The sequence below is a fragment of the Oryza brachyantha genome, chromosome 9, assembly GCF_000231095.2.
Source record: "Oryza brachyantha chromosome 9, ObraRS2, whole genome shotgun sequence".
NCBI lineage: Eukaryota > Viridiplantae > Streptophyta > Magnoliopsida > Poales > Poaceae > Oryza > Oryza brachyantha.
Genome location: NC_023171.2, coordinates 5,516,181 through 5,535,602, shown reverse-complemented (window position 1 = coordinate 5,535,602; position 19,422 = coordinate 5,516,181). Strand labels below are relative to the sequence as shown.

Below are 19,422 nucleotides of genomic sequence, written 5' to 3'. Positions count from 1 at the left end.
CATTCAAGATTTATAGTAGATTTTTACTATAGATTTTTTATTAACCTTACTTTCTTCTAAACAATCTAGAAATGTTTATATTTCGAGACGGAGAAGGTTGAACCAGCCTTATAAGTAACATATTATAGTTAACTCTAAGATGAGCTTATAGCTACTTGCTGGCCCCACTATTAAACTTGCTCTTATTGTACCAAAGAAAGAAAAACTCTCCTTTTTTAACATACTTTCCAAGCTACTAAACATTACGTTTTCAAAAATTTTCTATACAAATTTGGATTTAAAAAAGCCATATTAATTTATTTTTCGTCTGGAATAATTAATACTCATTAATCGCGAGCTAATGACTCATCTCGTCTTGTATTTACTCATGCTCTTCCTCTCCATCTCAAACTCACCCTAAAGGACAGTTTGATTTGTTGATTGATGTTCTTCACTATAAAAGAAAAGTTAAAACATTTTGGCTGATGTGTCTACGATTTATAAAGCAAATTTGGTAGATTTCGTCAAGGGAAGTTCAGCTCAGAATCTTCCTTTTGTTCTCCATTAGATTCCCATGACATTTGTAGGATCCCATTGGTTTTGACTAGGTTGATACGATCGTCGTGCTCGCGGGAGCACAGTGGTCGTGTGGAAGCTAGCTAGGTACCGTCAGAATTGTCAAGCTACTGGCTGCACAATGGCTACATTACATAGCCCACGTATAAGCTACTAGCTCCACGTTCGATGTGCCGACATAAGAGAGGAACTTAGAACACAAATAATTTGTTGCTAAAAAGCCTTACCAAATTTTTAAATATAGAGTTTTAAGAGTGAAAAGGGCATGTTGATTTGGTTTGTTGTTACTTTCGACCATGTCAAAGTGCAACAAATCAAACATTAGCCAATACTACCCCACCAAATATACCTAAAAGGTTTTTTTACCATCCTTGAGAAGTATCTTAAAGTACCAAAAATATCAATATATTATACCTAAAGGTATTAGACTTTTACACTGAAAAATGTGGTATATCGAGATGTTTTTTTAAAGATGATAAAAAATTCTACTTAAAAACATGGAAACTCTCATCTGGCACCGAATATTTTAAAGTTTGAAACTGGTAATAAACTATGATTATTTCTAACTTAGAAAAAATAAACTATGGATATTTGGGTTAGACATATTTTTTATGTTGTATACCAAATTAGAGGATCGAAGGACCTTGTTTTAGTCTACATTTTCTCTTTTTTGCAAGCATCCTAAAGTTACAATCATACTAAAGAAAAGTGTTTTTCTTTTGAGCTCAAGCCAATTATAACGTGGTTAGAGCATCACCCACATTGATCCTATATGGTTTCCAACCCAAAAATTTTGGGATTTAATGGAGAAAAACCTAACTCCAGCAGTAATCCTATACATCTGTCCAAAATTGCAAACCCCATATTCGTAAAATTTGATTCCCTGTATCTAGGGAAGTCACATCGCTCTCAATCCTTCCGTTTGTAGGCAAGACAGATCACATGGCATGGAGGATATGCCCCATTTATTTCGTTTAAGGAATCAAATTTTATCTATCTATTGGAGAGAACTTTATTTTTATTTTTAAGAGAAAAACTACGGAACGGTATTCCACGCGTCCGCCTCCTCCCGCTCTTCTCCGCACGGACATTCTGTTCGGACGGAATACCGTCTTGTAGCAATCCTCTATTTTCAATCCCAAAATCTTGAGAAGATACTTCCAAATAAAAGGATAAAAGGGATTAAAATTTTGGGGAACCGATGTGGTGTTGGTAAGCCTTGGATATATACGCGAAAACGCTCTAGTCCGAGCGTCCTACACTGCTCCTACGTATCGCTTTCTGTCGGACGCTCTCCATGCATCATAATCCTGTCTCTCTCTCTCTGAATGCAGGGCTAGCAGGTTGCATATGTCAGCACTACTTCTTCCTCATACAAAAATGCGACAACTTTGTCAATATGATTATATTTCAGCGAAAAAACATTAAGTATTCCATGATGTTTCACTAATTTATTTGTAAATATTACACGTGGTATTCTTTGGATGTTTAACAAATGTTTTTTTTTTTATGTTTCAACGTTAAAACTTGGCGTTTCATACATGATATATAAATGTTTGAACAAAATCGAGTATTTTCAAATATACCATATGAGATCTTGTTGTAAATTTTAATTAGGACATGAGCCGTACTGAGGTGCTCCATCTTACCTTTGTGGTGGTAATAAGAGTTAATGGTGAATCCTAGCCATTGATATATTTTATTGATTATCTACTACTAAATATAATTCCACCTCTTAATTAATAAATCCTAGCAATAAAAGAAATAATTAATGCCTATAATTATACTTTCCAAGTTTGATCACGCATGCAATGGGAGGTGCATACGAAATTTTATACTTTCTTGCAAAACAAATCCTATAAACCTATACAATTCATCCTCACTTAGTGTAGTTATTATCAATTCTCTGCAATTTCGTGCTTCCACGTCACCCTTTTAATCCTAGCCGTTTGATCACCATCAAACGTCCTCAGTTAACCAATGAAAATCATCCAACAGCACACGCTACTATCTTTTCCTGGGCTGCTTCTCTCTCTTCCTGGGCTGAGGTAGCCACAAATGGGCCCATGCCCCCACGATGGCCCGATTCCTATAGGCTAGGCTAGGTAAAGAAACAGCAGCATCATGATTCCCTTTCTACTCCCTTCGGCCGTCGCATCTGATGTTGCCGCAACTACGCCACCCCCTATCCATCGCATTGAATGCCACGATGTGTGCCCCTCCACTCTCCAGCATTGCCAAGCGCTCTCCCCCCGCGCCGCCCGCGCCCCACGACGCCTACAGCTCCCGAAGTGCTTCGCGAGCCAGCACGCCCGGCGGCGCTATGCGAGGTCTCCGCGTCAGGCAACCTCTCCGTCTCCTTGGTCCTACCGCCTCATCGGTCTCACTAGCAGCTTCCTTTCTGTTCGCCTCCCCGCCGTATTAGAGGAAACCAAACCGTCTGACGGACACCAAGAGTACTCTTGTTGGTTGTCATCGAGGCATTGATTTTCTCTACGCATAACGGCATGGCGAAATCATCGCTTCCGCTCGCTTATTACTACTGTGCTTCTGCTTGGTTCTCACCACGATGCTTCATCTCACCCCAGTTTCTAAGCGAGAAAGGTTTTGCATCGCCCCCCTTATGCATAGGTACTGTTGGCTCAAATTATCTGACATGTTCTTTGATTTGTTCATCATGTTGTAATCTTTTGGTTGTTTTAATTTCAGCTCTTTGGAAATTTGATGTGCGTACAAGCGTTCATTTAAGCTCTTACAGCCTTACTTCTGAATTTATTCTTCTGGTCCTGTTGATTTTTTTTCTTGGATAGAAAAATATGGTATGTATCACTTTCCCTTAGATTCTCACTCAAATTTTATTCAGCTCTACTCTCTGTACCGAATGTTCAGTTGAATCTATCCTTTTTTTGTGTTTGTCAAGTCCACTGGTTGTTACAAACGTTCAGTTCGATTATGCTGTGTCTAACATATGTTTTGTTTAACGAAACCTCTTTGTGTGGCTTAGGCTCAATGATTGCCTAAAATTTGTCTGGCTTAGGCTCGACGATTGTCTGAAATCACACTGTTCTTGTAGGATTTATCCGTCTCTACTATTTAGTGCAATAGATAATGCATCGGGTTTTTCATCAAATTATGCGTCGTCGTGGTCGACGATAGCCCTCTAATATATCGGTTTCGTGTCCTAATCAAGCTACTGCAACGGAATCTCACCGCAGACATAGGGAAGTCACTGATTCAAATAGGAGCAGAGGTTGGCTAGAAATTAAAGTTTACATCAAAAACTTGGCTATTTAGGAAAAATAATGTTGCTCACATCACAAATCTCAATATTTTTATCTAGCATCAACCTCTGCAGATCAGCGTATATTATGCCCACGATTAATTCGTCAATCTTCTGTTTCTAATCGTACTGTCCAAAATGAGCACCATGCTCATATTGGTTCATCTACGTCAAATCAAACTCTCTTACAGGCGTAAGTTTTTTTTTACTCCTCATATCTTAACAAGTTTAGTCATAATTTTGCTTAAAAATCTTTCACTTCTATCTATGGCCTACCTTTTAGGCACTATATTTGAACCATTAAACCTGGGTGGCCCAAATCATTCTTGCGTCCACTGTGGTGCCTATCCGGTATATTATTATGAATAATAGCATTGTTAACATTTAAAATACAAGTACAAGATTTTCCATGTTCTCTATAGTCCAATTCTATTGTTCCAATTGCATATTCCGCAGCAACGCGCGGTGTATCATCTCGTATCCTTAACATTTCAAAACGTCATAATATATAAATTTTCAAATTCTTAATAGAAGAAATAAAATAGAAATATATTTGAAATTATGAATATTTGAATTGCCCCCCAAGCATCTAAATGCATATAGCCTAAGTATTGATACTATTCTAGTATCGGATTTGAATTCTGCAAATTTAAACATAAATTTTAAATTTTTATTCAGGTTGTACATACATATGATGCTGAAGATTTGAAAGTAATTACAAATTAGGACTTGTAAAAATAGACAGGCCGATCATGCATTTATTACCTACTTTAATTATCCCAATATATTCTATAGCAGTTTCTTTCCTTTTCTACCATGTATTACCTCCAATGAGGTAAGATTAATGACATCCGTTAGATTAGCCTCCAATGGATGGTCTAAACTAAATATGGAGTACCGTAAAATAGTCCTTACAACAAACATAGTGGTGTGCTCAAATCATATATTAGGGAAGTAATTTTGAAGAAAAGTACATTTAAAACTTGTTAATTAGCTAGCATGCATAAAAAACTTGTTACTTTGTGCTCTGAGTTAACCATTTCCTTCTCAAATATAGTTCTGTTACGAAGCATGGACATATAACCAGTGTCTAAGAAGAATGCTCTAAAACAAGGCTAGTAATTTATTAACACTAAAATTTAGTAAGATTCGGTTAAGGAAATGGCACCATCAACAGATGGAACGCTTATCAAGAAGAGTCCGAGTTCAAGAAGAAATCGTGAAGACCATGACATGATGGTTAATTCTATCTATTAATTAGGCAGTTTTAGTATTTTTATTTATCTTTGGAAAAGTTTTGTGTCAGATTAGGATTAGATTTCCTTTTATACGTAGGAAGCATGTGTCGCATCTAATAGAGATTAGATTTAGAGGACGATCAGGACTCATGTGTTTCCTTTTACTCCACCTATCCCATGATATAAGACATAGCTATTTTTTTATTTCATAATATAAGGCGTGCATGCAAGCATGCATTAACTAGCACATTGTTCAACATCAAAACGTTCAACCATGTTACATGCATGCGTACATGTGCCTAGGTAGTCTAAACAAAGAGGTGGTTATAACTCTTTATTGGTCTTTGTGTTAGTAGTAGTTATGTCTTATATTATGAGATGGAGGAAGCATCTTTTAGGAAACGTGTGACGTATCCAATATGGACTAGTATTCATCCATGGGTATAAATATGTATATCCGGGTCCCTGTAAAATCATCTATACCATACAGATCAATAAAATTCCAGCGCATCGTCACCCTCATCGAGGTTTCATCACCGGTGGAACTTGGCACCTGACGCGGGGCTACATCGATTCGATATCTAGCAGAAGGGTAAGTCATACGTTCCGCCGGCCTCGGTAACTGTATCGCTAGATTGAAAATGTCTTAGTTCGGTCCGATTTTTTGTCTGGTTGTACGGTTATTAGTTATCGTATCAGCTTCAGCTTAATGTTGATCTGGTCGAACACTTTGGGTGAAGTGCATTGATTTAATATTTGCTTGTTTGATATATTTAATCTAATATTGTCTCGGTTCGGTCCAATATATTAGATTACGTAATCAAATGTTCTATATCAAATCAATGTATCTTGCTCATTGTTTTATCGAAGTTCTAGCCGATATGCTATTAGTGATTGGCTTATCATCTTGATAGCGATCTTGATATGTTTAAGTGTCTTGCCTGATATTGCTAGCCGTAATCTTAAACTGTCTCGGTTCGTTCCGATCTTCTAAGATTATTCTAAGCTAGGCTAGATATTTTATAGATCAAGCTAGGCTAGATATTTTATAGATCTTAGTTGATTGTTAGCTAGTTATAGCCAACTATCATTGCTACTCTGCATACTCATTATATTTATATCATGAGAGTAGCCAATTGCTTTTTAACCTATTGTTTCTACACCAATCAACTTTATTTATATCAGTAGTTATTTATGTTGAATCGATTTATGAGGGTTATATATAAGTCAGTTCGGTAGATCGTAGCAGATGATTCATTGTCTATTTAACTGTTCAAGTTTATCGATATTGGACTCTAGCCGATCCAAGCTTTTAAAAACTGATTGATCAAACTATCAGCTAAACACTGTTACATCGACATCGTATCGGCTGAATTTTGTATCTATTGTCTTGGTAGCCGATCGACTTGTTTTATTCTTTATCTTGTCGGTTGCAGGATCAAACTGATAGGTATGCAAGCACCTCATCTAAGAATTTAGGTCACGCGCTTGAGTGACGCAGAGACTCTCGGAACTTTGCGTGTATTCAACACGCTAGATCGGACGAATTTGGCGTCAACACAATTTTAGTAAAAGCTATCAAATTCATATGAAACTTCAATATTCTTGTTTCAAAGTTGATTCAAAATTTTCAAATGGAGATCGAGCAGTAAGAAGGAGCAGTGCAAATGTGCAATAGCGGAAAGAAACTAAAAGGAGTTCACATGCTTTCAATAAATGCCTAGTACGAGGACACATAGCACGTGCGAGTTCGTTCTTAAAATGGCGCCCCTCGCACGGCCCATGCAACGCCAAGACGCCACCACCACGCAACGCGCGCGAGCGAGGACGGACGACCGGTCGACCATGCCGCGCCGCCGCCTCGCCGCGGCGACCGTGGCAGCGATCGTCGCCGTCGTCCTCCTCCTCGGCATGGCTCCGGCGGCTTCGGCGTACCGCGACCACGCCCGCGCCGAGGCCTACTACGCGTCCGTGGAGAACCGCCTCCCGGCCGCGGCCGGCATGGAGCTGGTCTGCCGCGCCATCGGCGCCGGCTTCGACGTGGCCACCGAGTTCAGCGTGGTCCCCCGCGGCCGCGTGCCCCGCGGCGGGCGCCGCGTCGCCGAGATCCTCATCGACCCCGGCCGCGTCTCCTGGGTGCTCTGCAGCTGGGCCTACGAGGGGAACTACCTCTCCAACCTGCAGCTGTTCGACACGCAGTGGCCGGAGGCGGCGCAGTGCCAGGACCCCGCCGCCGCCGGCGGCGCCATGTGCCGCGTCGTGTTCGAGGACGGCGCGGTCTCCGTCGAGACGCCCGACGGCGCGCGGCGGGTGCTCGGCGACCTGCCGGTGAAGCGGTGCCGCCGCCACTGGGTGCTCTTCAGCTCCGGCTGCTCGTACCCCGACCACCCCAACCCCTTCGCCGGCCGCCTCCTCCGCAACGCCCTCGAGTTCTTCGCCGTCTGAAACCCCATCGATCCACGGACGTCTAATCAGTTTTTTTCTTGTAATTTCTGATTAGTTGTTTGTTAGGTTCAATTCAGATCAGGAGAGTCTCTCTCAGGTGTTGCTGTTAATTTGTCAGATTAATCAACCAAATCATATGGGTCTTTGTGCCCCTTTTGGCTGGCATTTAGCATGAATTTTGCTATCATTCGTACCAAAATCTCTCTGAAACAAGAATATTTGAACAAACCCAATATTTCTTTAGATTAGAAAGGACATAACCCACCGATTCAATCTAAACCACTTTAATAAGTTCAGATCATCTATAATACTACAGGTGCAGACTGCAGAGGATCCTATTTGAAAACCTTAGATAATATTTTTTAATGAATTTCGCATAAATCAGTTCAACTCCCGAAAGAATAATCATAATCGACAAATTAGTATTTCCACATTTCAGAACTACATTTCTTCGTAGAATCGCATGAGAGCAACAGAAAAAGAGAGCACTCATGTTCAAAAAAAAAAAAATCAAACACCGATGTAGCATTGTCCAAAGTTTGAAAATCCAAACGCACAACCCATCAGCAGATCAGCGTGCGTTGTGGACCGTAGGATGGAGATCGGAGGGTCCTCCTTCGAAGGAGAGCGCGCGTAGCGTCATGGCCGTCCAAAAAGCGTTGGCTATTTCTGGGTGCCCCTTCCCGCCAAACTTCGCTCGGCCGCGCGCGCCCGCCGCCTCCGCTCTCCTCTCTCCATCTCTCCACCTCCGCCTCCGCCTCCGCCGCCGCATCCTCCCATTTCCGGCACGAGCCACCTCCGCCGTCGCCGCCTTCTCCCGCGCTCATCTCCAGCCAGCGTCCCGCGCGTACGCCCGTCGTCGTCTCTCTCCCTCTTCCTGCAGATTCTCCCAGAAACGGGAGAGGCGATCGAGCGATGGGTCTGCATGCCCGCGTGGCGCTGTTCGCCGCCGTGCTCGCCGTCGGCCTCTCCGCCGCCACCGCCGGGTTTATCTCAAGTCCGTCAACAAACACCCCCCACCCCTTCTTTACCTTCAAGCTAGCCGCGATCTCCCGTCTCTGGATATGACGGCCATGGAAACATCTATGCATATGCAGATGAGGCGGTGGGACACGGCGGCGGCGGAGGAGGAGGGGGAAGGAGCTTGCTGCAGGCGAAGAAGGAGTGCCCGGTGAACTTCGAGGAGGCGAACTACACGGTGATCACGAGCCGGTGCAAGGGCCCGCTGTACCCGCCGTCGCTGTGCTGCGAGGCGCTCAAGGACTTCGCGTGCCCCTACACCACCTACATCAACGACGTCCAGACCAGCTGCGCCGCCACCATGTTCAGCTACATCAACCTCTACGGCAAGTACCCTCCGGGCCTCTTCGCCAACACCTGCAAGGAGGGCCCCCACGGCCTCGCCTGCCCCGAGGACACCCCCCAGGTCAAGCCCGGCGAGGAGAAGGCCGACGCCGCCTCCTCCGCCGCCACCATCGCCGCCGCCGCCGGCGTCACCGCCGTGTCCGCCTTCTTGATGCTCGTCGCCATGTCCTGATCGGCCCGTCATATGTGTATGATCTCGATCAAATTAATTAATTAACATGTTCTTTCAGCTCTCGAAATGTGGATGGTAATCAAATTCAGGCTGGAGATTTTTCCTGCGATCTAAATGCATGTTTATCGATGCTAGAGAGAAATACGAACGTTGACATGGAAGCTGGGATGTTGGATTTGAAATCCATTTCCAATTTTGATTTAATTCATATAAGAAACAATCATGCAATTTTTTGTATGGTGCATGTGTGGCCTTGTATATAAAGCAGAGAAGATGCAACTACGAACGTTATTATGAAGATATATTCTTCCAAGGCCATATAATGCATAGGACCGGTTCGATTGTGATATTTTTTTGAATCCTTTTATTTTTAAATTTACTAAAAATGTTGCAAGAGGTAAAGATAATTTTAACAATGTAACATATATTAAATCAATTCACTTAGATAAGTACAAGAAATATATTGATACCACCTCGAATAAAATCATTTGTCTAGATCATTTAATATTATTTTTATTTATTATGTTTTACTCTGGATTTTTTAGTACTTAATAATTTTTAGTTTGAAATTCAAATTAAAATTCGCAGAGACTATGAAAAGTACTTACGTCTTCCATCCGTAGTTCGACAAACTTTTTCCTGATCGTCAATGCATGAGTGCATGACACCACTTAGAGCATCCCAGCAGTAGCTCTATCCCATCCTCCATCTTAAAAATAAGATGAATGGTAAAAATTGAGCTCTAGCAGAATATCAATCTCAATCTCTATTTTTGGGATGTCATCGATAGTAGGAGAGAGAAACTTTATATTTGTATGTTCTCTCTCCATCCTCTAAAGAGATATAGAGGATGTCATATATGGATGATCTGCTAGGGTACAAACGTATATGAAGGACGAAACCGTCTTAGATGATTATTCAAATAAAGATATGGATGACTAAATTTTGATAAGTTGCGGGGATGCTCTTAGTGGTAGCGTGACTATTCTTTAGCACCTGTGGTTACTTCAAAAACTGTGATGAATCCAACCTTCAAAATTTTGGATCCAATATCCACGATACGGATATTTTTTTATGGTTACCGTGTGATTTGAACTAGAAAGCGGTACATCATTTAATGTTCTTTTTATTTATTATGTTTTGTTCTGGATTTTTAGTGGCTTAAGCATTTATAGTTTGGAATTCAAATTAAAATTCGTAGGTATGAAAGGTACTTAGGTCTTCCACCATGGTTCGACAAACCATTTGCCGAGCCGTCTAGTGGTAACATGATTATCGCACACTACCTGCGGTTACCTAAAAAACCGTGATGAACTCAAACTTCAAAAAATTGAATTTAAAATCCACGATAAGGATGGTTTTGTCATGGTCAACATGTGATTTTAATTTAAAAACCGCCACTCGTTGAATCAATTAAGGTAACGATTAAAAACACATGGTAGGGATGATTTTGATGTGGTTTCATTACGGTAACCACACGGTTTACTGTGGTTACCACATGATATAAAGTGAAAATTATCATTTCTGGAATCAAGATAAATTAAAAATAAAAATAGAAAATCGTGGATTACCGTTATTGCACTTGACATGTAAGCCCAGCTACAGCGGCTAACCAGGGGTTGTGTGAACCCTGATGCTATTTAGTATCTATCGGTGTTCATCAAGTTCAATATCAGGCTAAAATTTTGATGGTAGCATTTAAGGTCATGAGAATGCTCAGCAAATAATAGGCAAAACAATTAAAAGAACGAATCTTGTTTCAATCAAAACATCTACTGCAAAAACCAGCTATATGGATCGTCAATTAAATGCACGTGCAGTAATTATTATGTAGTTCACAATTATATCATCCAACTAAGTAAAAAAGTAGGTGAGTAACTTTTGATAGGGTATGTCTAAAGGTAGAGCCCATTATGCATGGTCTCTTGTCTGATCCACGTCAGCAACAATAATTATTTTTTTAATTTTTTACACAATCTTATTTATTTATGTGTTTTCTCTACACGGAATATTTTTAGTTTATTTTTTTGCTTTTTTACACAATCTTAGTTTTTTTTTTGTTTTTCTCTACATAGAATAATTTGTGTAGAAATTTTTTGTACGCATTCTATTTTTGTGTGATTTTCTACATAATCTGAAATTTATATTTTTTGTGTTTTCTCTGCACACAATAGTTTTGTGTTTTCCTATATATTCTCAATATTCATTTTGTATTTTTCTACACAATCTCAAATCTTTTCTTTTGTTATGATATTAAATTTTGTTTTTATGTTTTTTCTATTTCTACTTTCTCAAATTCATTTTTAATTGCTAAAATTTCTATTTTTCAATTCTTGCATTCTTAAGTTTATGAAACATACTAGAAATTTATAGGTTTTTTCTGTGGGTATATTCTCAAGTTTAAACACAGTATGAATTCCTTTTCAAGTTTTCAACTGTCATATGTCACATCATGTAAAATGTCCCTATGTTTTTTTTAAATGAACTCACGCAGGGTTGGGTATAGCTATGTATAATTCTATAAAAATATAAATCAAAGAGAGCATGACTTAGAGAACTAATTGAAAATGGAATAATAGTGGTTAATGTGCCTCCATCTTTCTTGGCAGTCGAAATACCACTCGTCTTCTTTTTTTCCAAAATTTATTTGAATTATGCAACATAATTAACTTGACTCGGTACAACGTGCGTGTATTTTTTCTAGTTAATACATAAATATGTTACAAGTTTATAGTTTATAGCTCTAGCAGAGCGTGGCACTTTGAACTCAATTAAGTTTTGTCTCCAACGAGAATTGAATTCGAAATTCAAAAAAGTTTGAAGCAACCTTACTACTACTACCGAGCTCCACATTTGTGGTTGAAAGTTGAAACTAACAGCATCGGTGTCAAAGAATATTCTGCTCCGAATCTGCATCCACGATGAGCAGCCAGCTGGCCATTGCAGTCGCCGCCGAAGTCCAAACCGTGGGCCCCACATCACAGTCGTCCTCGTGCTCGTCGCTGAACCTGCTCCACCCGCTCACTCGCCGACAGGTGGGCCCCCCCGGCCATCACCTACCAGGCTAACCACTGTATCCTCGCTGGACCACCGTGCTCCCGGTCCATCCAGCAGCTGGCAAGCCCACGTCAAGCCCGTCCTCTCACTGCCATGTTGGCCCCACCGTAACCCGTGGACCCACCTGTCATTCAGCACGTAGCCTCTCCCAGTGCCAGCTCAGCACGGCCGCGTCGCTGCTTTAAAACCTCTTCCAACTCTCACGCCGCCCACTTACTCCTCGAGCACTCCGCCGCCGCCTCGACGCATCCGCCACTCCGGAAGCTTCTAGAACCTTCGAGGCGAGGACCCCCTCCCTCCGTCCGTCCGTCCGTCCACGGCGGCGGCAATGCAGAGCGCGGCGGCCGTCGGGATCCTCCGGCCATGCGGCGCCGCCACGCGCCACGTCGGCAGCAACCCTAGCCCCCGGAGCTGCGGCGTCGGCCAGCCGCGGGGTCTCCGCCTCCACTCCGCCGTGGCCCCACGCGCGGGCTTCTCCGTTGCCGCTACGCGGCGCATCGGGCTGGTGCCGGCCTCTCCGGAGCAAGAGGAGCAGCGGCAGCGGGGTGCCCGTGACGTGGCCGTGGCGGCGACGGCGGCGGCTAAGGCGGGTGAGGCCGGAGGGGAGGAGGGAGGAGGGCTCGCGAAGACGCTGCAGCTCGGCGCGCTCTTCGGGCTGTGGTACCTCTTCAACATCTACTTCAACATTTACAACAAGCAGGTGAGGCGGTTTGAACTCTGATCCATTGGCTTCCCAAATCCAAATCGGCGCAGGTTAGGGGAGTGTAGGATATTCGATTCGATTGATCTCTTTGGGGGTTTACATGCTTGTGATTTTGGTAGTGGTGGTGGCAACCTGATCTTGGATCGGGCATTCGTCTATTAGATTCCCCAAAGATCTACTCGCTCGGTTGGAATTGTTGGGCAAGGAGGGAACAATTTTGAAAGTCATTTTGTTTGTCCTGATGAATCTACAGAATCTGCAATCCCTCTTGCACCATAATATGTTGCAGACCTTGTTTGTGTCATTCTCTGTAAATATGTTTCAGCATCGCTTGCTGAATGGGTGCTCAAACTCATCCGGATCTTGAATTGGTACGGAGTCAAAAAGTATAATGCTGTAGATCGTGGCTTAGGGGGTGTTTGAGACAAGGGGCTAAACTTTTGCCCTTGTCCCATCGAATGTTTGGATATTTATTATATATAGTAAATGTAGACTATTAATAAACCCACCTATAATCTTGGACTAATTTGTGAGACGAATCTATTAAGCCTAATTAATCCATGATTAGCCTATGTGATGCTACAGTAAACATGCTCTAATTATAGATTAATTAGGCTTAATGCTACAGTAAACATGCTCTAATTATAGATTAATTAGGCTTAAAAAATTCGTCTCGTGGATTAGCTCTCATTTATGAAATTAGTTTTTTAATTAGTCTATGTTTAATACTTCAAATTAGTGTCCAAACATCCGATGTGACATGGGCTCTAAACAACCCCTTAGTCTATCTCTAGTGGTTTTTGTGTTACGGTGTATGTTCAACACGCTACACCTTTCCTATCGAACTTTTAGCGCAACTTTCTAAAAGTCATATTTGTTTATAGTTTATCTTGTAGTAGCATAGACTACAGCAGAAAAAAGAACAAATCTTTCTAGTGCCCATGTCTTTTAGTGAGTGTTGCCAAAGTCTACTAAAACAAATTATGCTAGTGATGGAATTGTATTTCTGTTTATGGTTAATTTCCTGAAATTTCTTGAACCCCTCTTTAGTTTCTTGTAGATAAAACTACTTTCATTCATTGTTGTGTGACAGGTTCTGAAGGTTTTCCCATACCCCATAAACATCACAAATGTTCAGTTTGCTGTCGGTACTGTCATTGCTTTGTTCATGTGGATTACCGGTATCCTTAAAAGACCAAAGATTTCTGGTGCTCAGGTAAATATATTTCTCTATAAAATACACTGTGATAACATTCGGTATACTTATAGTGCTCTATCAAACATCTATTGTAACTGCTGTAACTGTTCTTGTTTTCAGCTTGCTGCTATCCTTCCTCTTGCTATGGTCCATACCATGGGAAATCTTTTCACGAACATGAGCCTTGGAAAGGTTGCAGTGTCATTTACCCATACCATTAAGGCTATGGAGCCTTTCTTTTCAGTTCTGCTTTCAACACTTTTCCTTGGTGAGGTAATTTTTTGGCTCTGCACTGGTACCCAGTGATAACTATGCAACTGGATATAATCTTAAAAAGCCATCTGTTTGTTGGTTTGGTTCTGAAACATGAATAAATTTGCAGATGCCTACTCCTTTTGTTGTATTGTCTCTTCTTCCAATTGTTGGTGGTGTGGCATTGGCTTCTCTTACCGAAGCTTCATTTAACTGGTAAGGAATATTCCTGGAGAACTAAGTTGAGTTTTCTTATGTAGGGGTTTCATCTGGATGTCATGGTGAACGGTGTAGTCTTTTAGTTCTTTGCATTAGACTGTTGGGTCTGAGTATGGCTGTAGCTTGTAGGTGCTTTTAATGTTCTCTTTGTCCTGCTGAGTAGTGGGTTGGTACCAATTTATCAGAAGTTACTTTTCTCCTGATCTTGTGGTTGAACTCAACTGTTTGTTAAACCTATGTCTAGTAATGGAAATGATAGAGGTGCCGTGTAACCTTTCTTTCTAAAAAAGAACTGATAAGATATATATCTAGATATTTTCAATTTAGTGTCTAATACAAGACCTGAAGAAAGTGTTAGTGTCTTTGCTGTGCAAATTGCTATTCTAACATAGGCCTCTTGATATCGTGTGCAAAGTGCTAGTGATATAGATTTGATTCATGTGTAATTTGTATTATATCAGGGCTGGATTTTGGAGTGCAATGGCTTCAAACGTCACCTTCCAGTCAAGGAATGTGCTGAGCAAGAAGCTTATGGTGAAGAAGGAGGTAACTGAATGATTAATGTGTGATCCTCGTAGTTGCAGATATTGGTAACTGAATTAGTATAAGTTTTTTGTTTCTCTTGAATACTCTGCTTTAGCAATATTTGTCCATTATTATATGCCACTTCATAATTTTCTGATTCAAGATGAAATTCACACTTTGAGTGAGCATTATTTATGTGCACTTGCTGATCCGTGCCTTTCTTTATTGACTCTCGATTGCATGCCCATGGTGCTTACATAATTTAATTCTAATAGTCTTATCTTCCCCATTTCTGACCAGGAATCTCTGGACAACATTAACCTGTTCTCAATCATTACGGTGATGTCATTCTTCCTGTTGGCCCCAGTAACCCTGCTAACAGAGGGTGTCAAGGTCACTCCGACAGTTCTGCAATCTGCTGTGAGTATCTTGATATTTAAGTATAGATAGACAATTTGCCCCAGTATTTTGCTTGGTGAAAAATTTCTGACTATTTTCTATTTTTCTTTCTTATGTAGGGTTTGAACCTTAAACAGATATACACAAGGTCATTGCTCGCGGCGTTCTGTTTCCATGCATACCAACAGGTGAGACATGTCATGACTTACTAAAGTTGACTTTATCTTTTGAAATATCTAGATTCGCTTGTTCATTTCAAACAGGTCCTGAGCGCTAATTACATTGCAGTTGTTACATTGATGTGTATATGCAAAACCCTTAATGATCTCATATTTAATTTGTTGAAGGTGTCATACATGATCTTGGCAAGGGTGTCTCCTGTTACTCACTCAGTCGGTAACTGTGTCAAGCGTGTGGTGGTCATTGTGACATCTGTTCTGTTCTTCAGGACCCCTGTTTCTCCTATCAATTCACTGGGTAAGTGGCTGTTTGGATCCAGTGATTTTTTTTTGTCCCTTGTTACATCGGATGTTTGGACGTTAATTAAGAGTATTAAATATATACTGATAATAAAACTAATTGTATAAATAAAGGTTATTTCATTAAACAGAATTTTTTAAGGCTAATTAATCCACGATTAGCAAATGTTTATTATAGCATCACGTTCGCTAATCATAGACTAGTTAGGCTCAATAAATTCGTCTCGCGAAATAGTCCAGAGTATAGAATGGTTTTTATTAATAGCCTATATTTAATACCTATACTTAGTGTCCAAATATGATGTGTGATAGTGACTAAGTAAAGTCCATGGATCAAACAGGATCAAAGAATCATTTCTGTTCACGTCTGTATCGAATTGCTTGCATATTTTAGCTCATATTTTTTACATATTCCAATATTTGCCTCCTGCAGGAACTGGGATCGCTCTTGCAGGAGTTTTCCTGTACTCACAGTTGAAGCGGCTTAAGCCCAAGCCCAAGGCTGCTTGATTTGTATCTGTTGTCAGGAACTGTAGAAGCATTACCACACACGCCATCGGAATGAGTGCATTAGCTTAGAGCGAACGAATGATCATTGGAGAAGCCCTGTCCAGTATACTGATGCTGCTGTGTGTGTCATCTTTAGTTGAGTTACTAGCGTCCTAATCGGGGCAAGGTTTTTGTGTCTTCTTTACCACCCTATGCTTGAACTGTTATTTTTTATTTGGTTGTATCAATAAATTTCCTGCAATATCATAATATTATGCATGTTTCTATGTTGACGTATTAGTATTTGAAATTGTCGAAGTGTTGATGATCGTATTTGTATGACCACTTTTAACAATTGTCCATTGCAAAGTTTGTGCAAGGAAAAAAAATCCCTTCAAAAAGTCTTCGGGCGGCTTGCTTGAACGTGGGAGGGGGTGTTGGGGATTTTAAAAAAAAAGGGTACAATGCAGACTAGCAATCCGGCCCTGCCTAGTTACTAAAAACTTTTCATATAAAAACATCGTATTAAATCGGTGGACACCTAAATGAAGCCTTAAATATAGATTTAAGGAAATCGTGAGATGAATCTTTTAAACCTAATTAGGATGTGTGAGACGAATCTTTTAAACCTAATTAGGACGTGATTAGCTATAAGTGCTACAGTAACTAGTACTAATGACGGATTAATTAGACTCAAAAGAATCGTCTCGTGGTTTCTAGGCGAAATCTGAAATTTGTTTTCTAACTAGAGTACGTTTAATATTTCAAATGGGTGTCCAAAAACTTGATTTGATGTTTTTGTAAAAACTTTTTGCAAACTAAACAAGGCCCTAATGTAAGAATGGAAGACACTAGTAACTAGACTCAGGCTGCATTCGGTTGAGGGGTACATAAGTTAACTTATCTAGCACAAAAAATGTATTAATAGATTAGTACAGATTAATTAATTATTAATTATTAAAAAAATATAAAATAGATTAATATGATTTTTTAAAAAACTTTCCTATGGAACTTTTTTTTAAAAAAATACACCGTTGAATAGTTCAGAAAGCGTGCTTGTAGAAAACGAGAGGCTAAGTTATCTTATTTGGGGGGCCGAACGCAGCCTCAGGCAGCGTTCCTGTATAAGGGTGGTAAGTTAACTTGCCTGCGGAAAACGTAGCAATATGTTAGGACATGATTAATGAATTATTAATTATTAAAAATAAAAATTAATTAATATGATTTTTTAAAACAACTTTTTTATATAATTTTTTTTAAAAATACATTGTTTAGAAGTTCGAGAAGCATGTGCGTAAAAAACGAGAAAGATAAGTTATCTTACAGGTTTGCCGAACACGGCCTCATTCTTACCATCAAGCATTACTAATTTATATATCTTTTACAATACGTGACTTATTTCGTATCATGTCTTAGGTCACTTATTTCGTATCATGTCTTAGGTCACATGAATTTAGGTGTTGTATAGATCTTATGGAAGGCAGGGTCTTATTTTTTCATTTAATTATTTGTTATAACTTATTTAATTCATTCAACATCATTCTAGGTATTGTGAATGTTATTACGAGTAGCTTTTTTAAAGAAGGATGAAATATTACTTGAGTTTTAATGACTATTTAACACTAAAAATAATAGAATTAATTAATATAAAGTTAAAAATCTATTTTAGAAATACAAATACAAGACGATGAACTTGTATAGAGACTTTTGCAAAAACGTATTGTTTAATATTCCCTCCGTTTCATAACGTAAATGTTTCTAGCATTGCCTAGATTCATATGAATACTAATGAATCTAAATACATATATAAATTATATACATTCATTCATAAATGAATTGCCTGCAATACTAGAACGACTTACACTATCAAATAGAGGAAATAGAGGTAGTAGTTTGAAAAGACCACGCATAAAAGTCAAGAAAAAGATAGAGAATAAACTTGGGAAAAAAGAGAATAAACTTGGGAGAACACAGCCTCGGTACATTTGCTTCTGGCAACAACCTGAAACAATAAAATCATCTTTTTATTTAAGTTTATGTTCTTTCTAAATATGTTTGAGTAGCTGGAATTTGGAACAACTATTGGAGTCGGGCATGTTGTTGCCTGATTAATTTTGGTCAAGGTTATAGTTGGGCATGTTTTTATTGGCTTGATTGTAATTTATTAGTCCATTTGGAACTATAGTGGATATGGTTAGAGGCAAATTTGGCAAATGTGTTGTATTTGAAACAAAGTTACCCCAATCTCTTGATGAAAATGTGTTGTCTTTTTTTTTAATTATCAATATTGGATATGGTTATAGAGGCAGATTTGGAGAACGCAGTTAAGGCTAGAGCTGATATTATACAGAAGGAAGTTATGCCAACGCAAGAGGTGCAATCAAGAAGGCAGAAATCAAGTCAGCTCATGTTGGTGTGTCTTAGTCCCCTCATTTTTTAATTTTTTGGCTGAACAAATCAAACAATATATTTATAAATAAAAATAATTTATAAATAAAACTTTCATATATGTATTCTTAGTAATTAAAGCAAATGCTAAAAAATAAAGTACAATAAAAAACATTAAAGTCAACTCTAAATTTAAAGTTAAAAATTTAAATTTTGGCTTATAAACATAAGCAGAAGTAAAAATATGAATGTGTTAACGTTGGAGGTGAATTACGATAGAAACAAGGGAAAATGTTTTATAAGGTTCTATTTGCGTTGGTGTTCCCTTTATTTGCGATAAACGTTGTAGGCGAATTATGATAGAAACAAGAGATATATATGATCAAAATTGAAACTTGTTAATGCGTGTACTGCAATTTGTCATTTATATTTATAACTAGAGGAGCCAGATTATTTTCCTCCGGTGACACGATAACTTTGTAGGTATCTAGCGCTCTTTATAACTTAATAGTACAAATTTGTAATCCTTATTATACCATCCTACTAACAGTAGATTTAGTACGCACTCCATATTTAAATATATCACTTCGACTTTTAGATATAATATTTAATTATTCATCTTATTTATTTTTTTAAGTATAATTTATCTTGTTGTGGC

The 19,422-nt window shown here is 39.5% G+C and overlaps 3 protein-coding genes across 3 annotated transcripts; all 3 read left to right on the top strand.

Moving 5' to 3' along the window:
• The first annotated feature begins 6,834 nt into the window (after positions 1-6,834).
• Positions 6,835-7,669, top strand: LOC121055377. Its single transcript, XM_040527832.1, has one exon. The coding sequence runs from the start codon at positions 6,835-6,837 to the stop codon at positions 7,516-7,518; it is 684 nt and encodes a 227-aa protein (XP_040383766.1). The 3' UTR covers positions 7,519-7,669.
• Positions 7,670-8,287: 618 nt separating this feature from the next.
• Positions 8,288-9,386, top strand: LOC102701855 (GPI-anchored protein LLG1). The gene is made up of 2 exons (XM_015841114.2): positions 8,288-8,515; positions 8,616-9,386. The coding sequence occupies exons 1-2, from the start codon at positions 8,434-8,436 to the stop codon at positions 9,053-9,055; spliced, it is 522 nt and encodes a 173-aa protein (XP_015696600.2). The 5' UTR covers positions 8,288-8,433; the 3' UTR covers positions 9,056-9,386.
• Positions 9,387-12,329: 2,943 nt separating this feature from the next.
• On the top strand, positions 12,330-16,676 carry LOC102703331 (phosphoenolpyruvate/phosphate translocator 1, chloroplastic). Its single transcript, XM_006660448.2, has 9 exons — positions 12,330-12,812; positions 13,909-14,031; positions 14,134-14,286; positions 14,396-14,481; positions 14,946-15,030; positions 15,310-15,429; positions 15,528-15,596; positions 15,756-15,885; positions 16,321-16,676. The coding sequence occupies exons 1-9, from the start codon at positions 12,441-12,443 to the stop codon at positions 16,395-16,397; spliced, it is 1,215 nt and encodes a 404-aa protein (XP_006660511.2). The 5' UTR covers positions 12,330-12,440; the 3' UTR covers positions 16,398-16,676.
• The last annotated feature ends 2,746 nt before the right edge of the window (positions 16,677-19,422 follow it).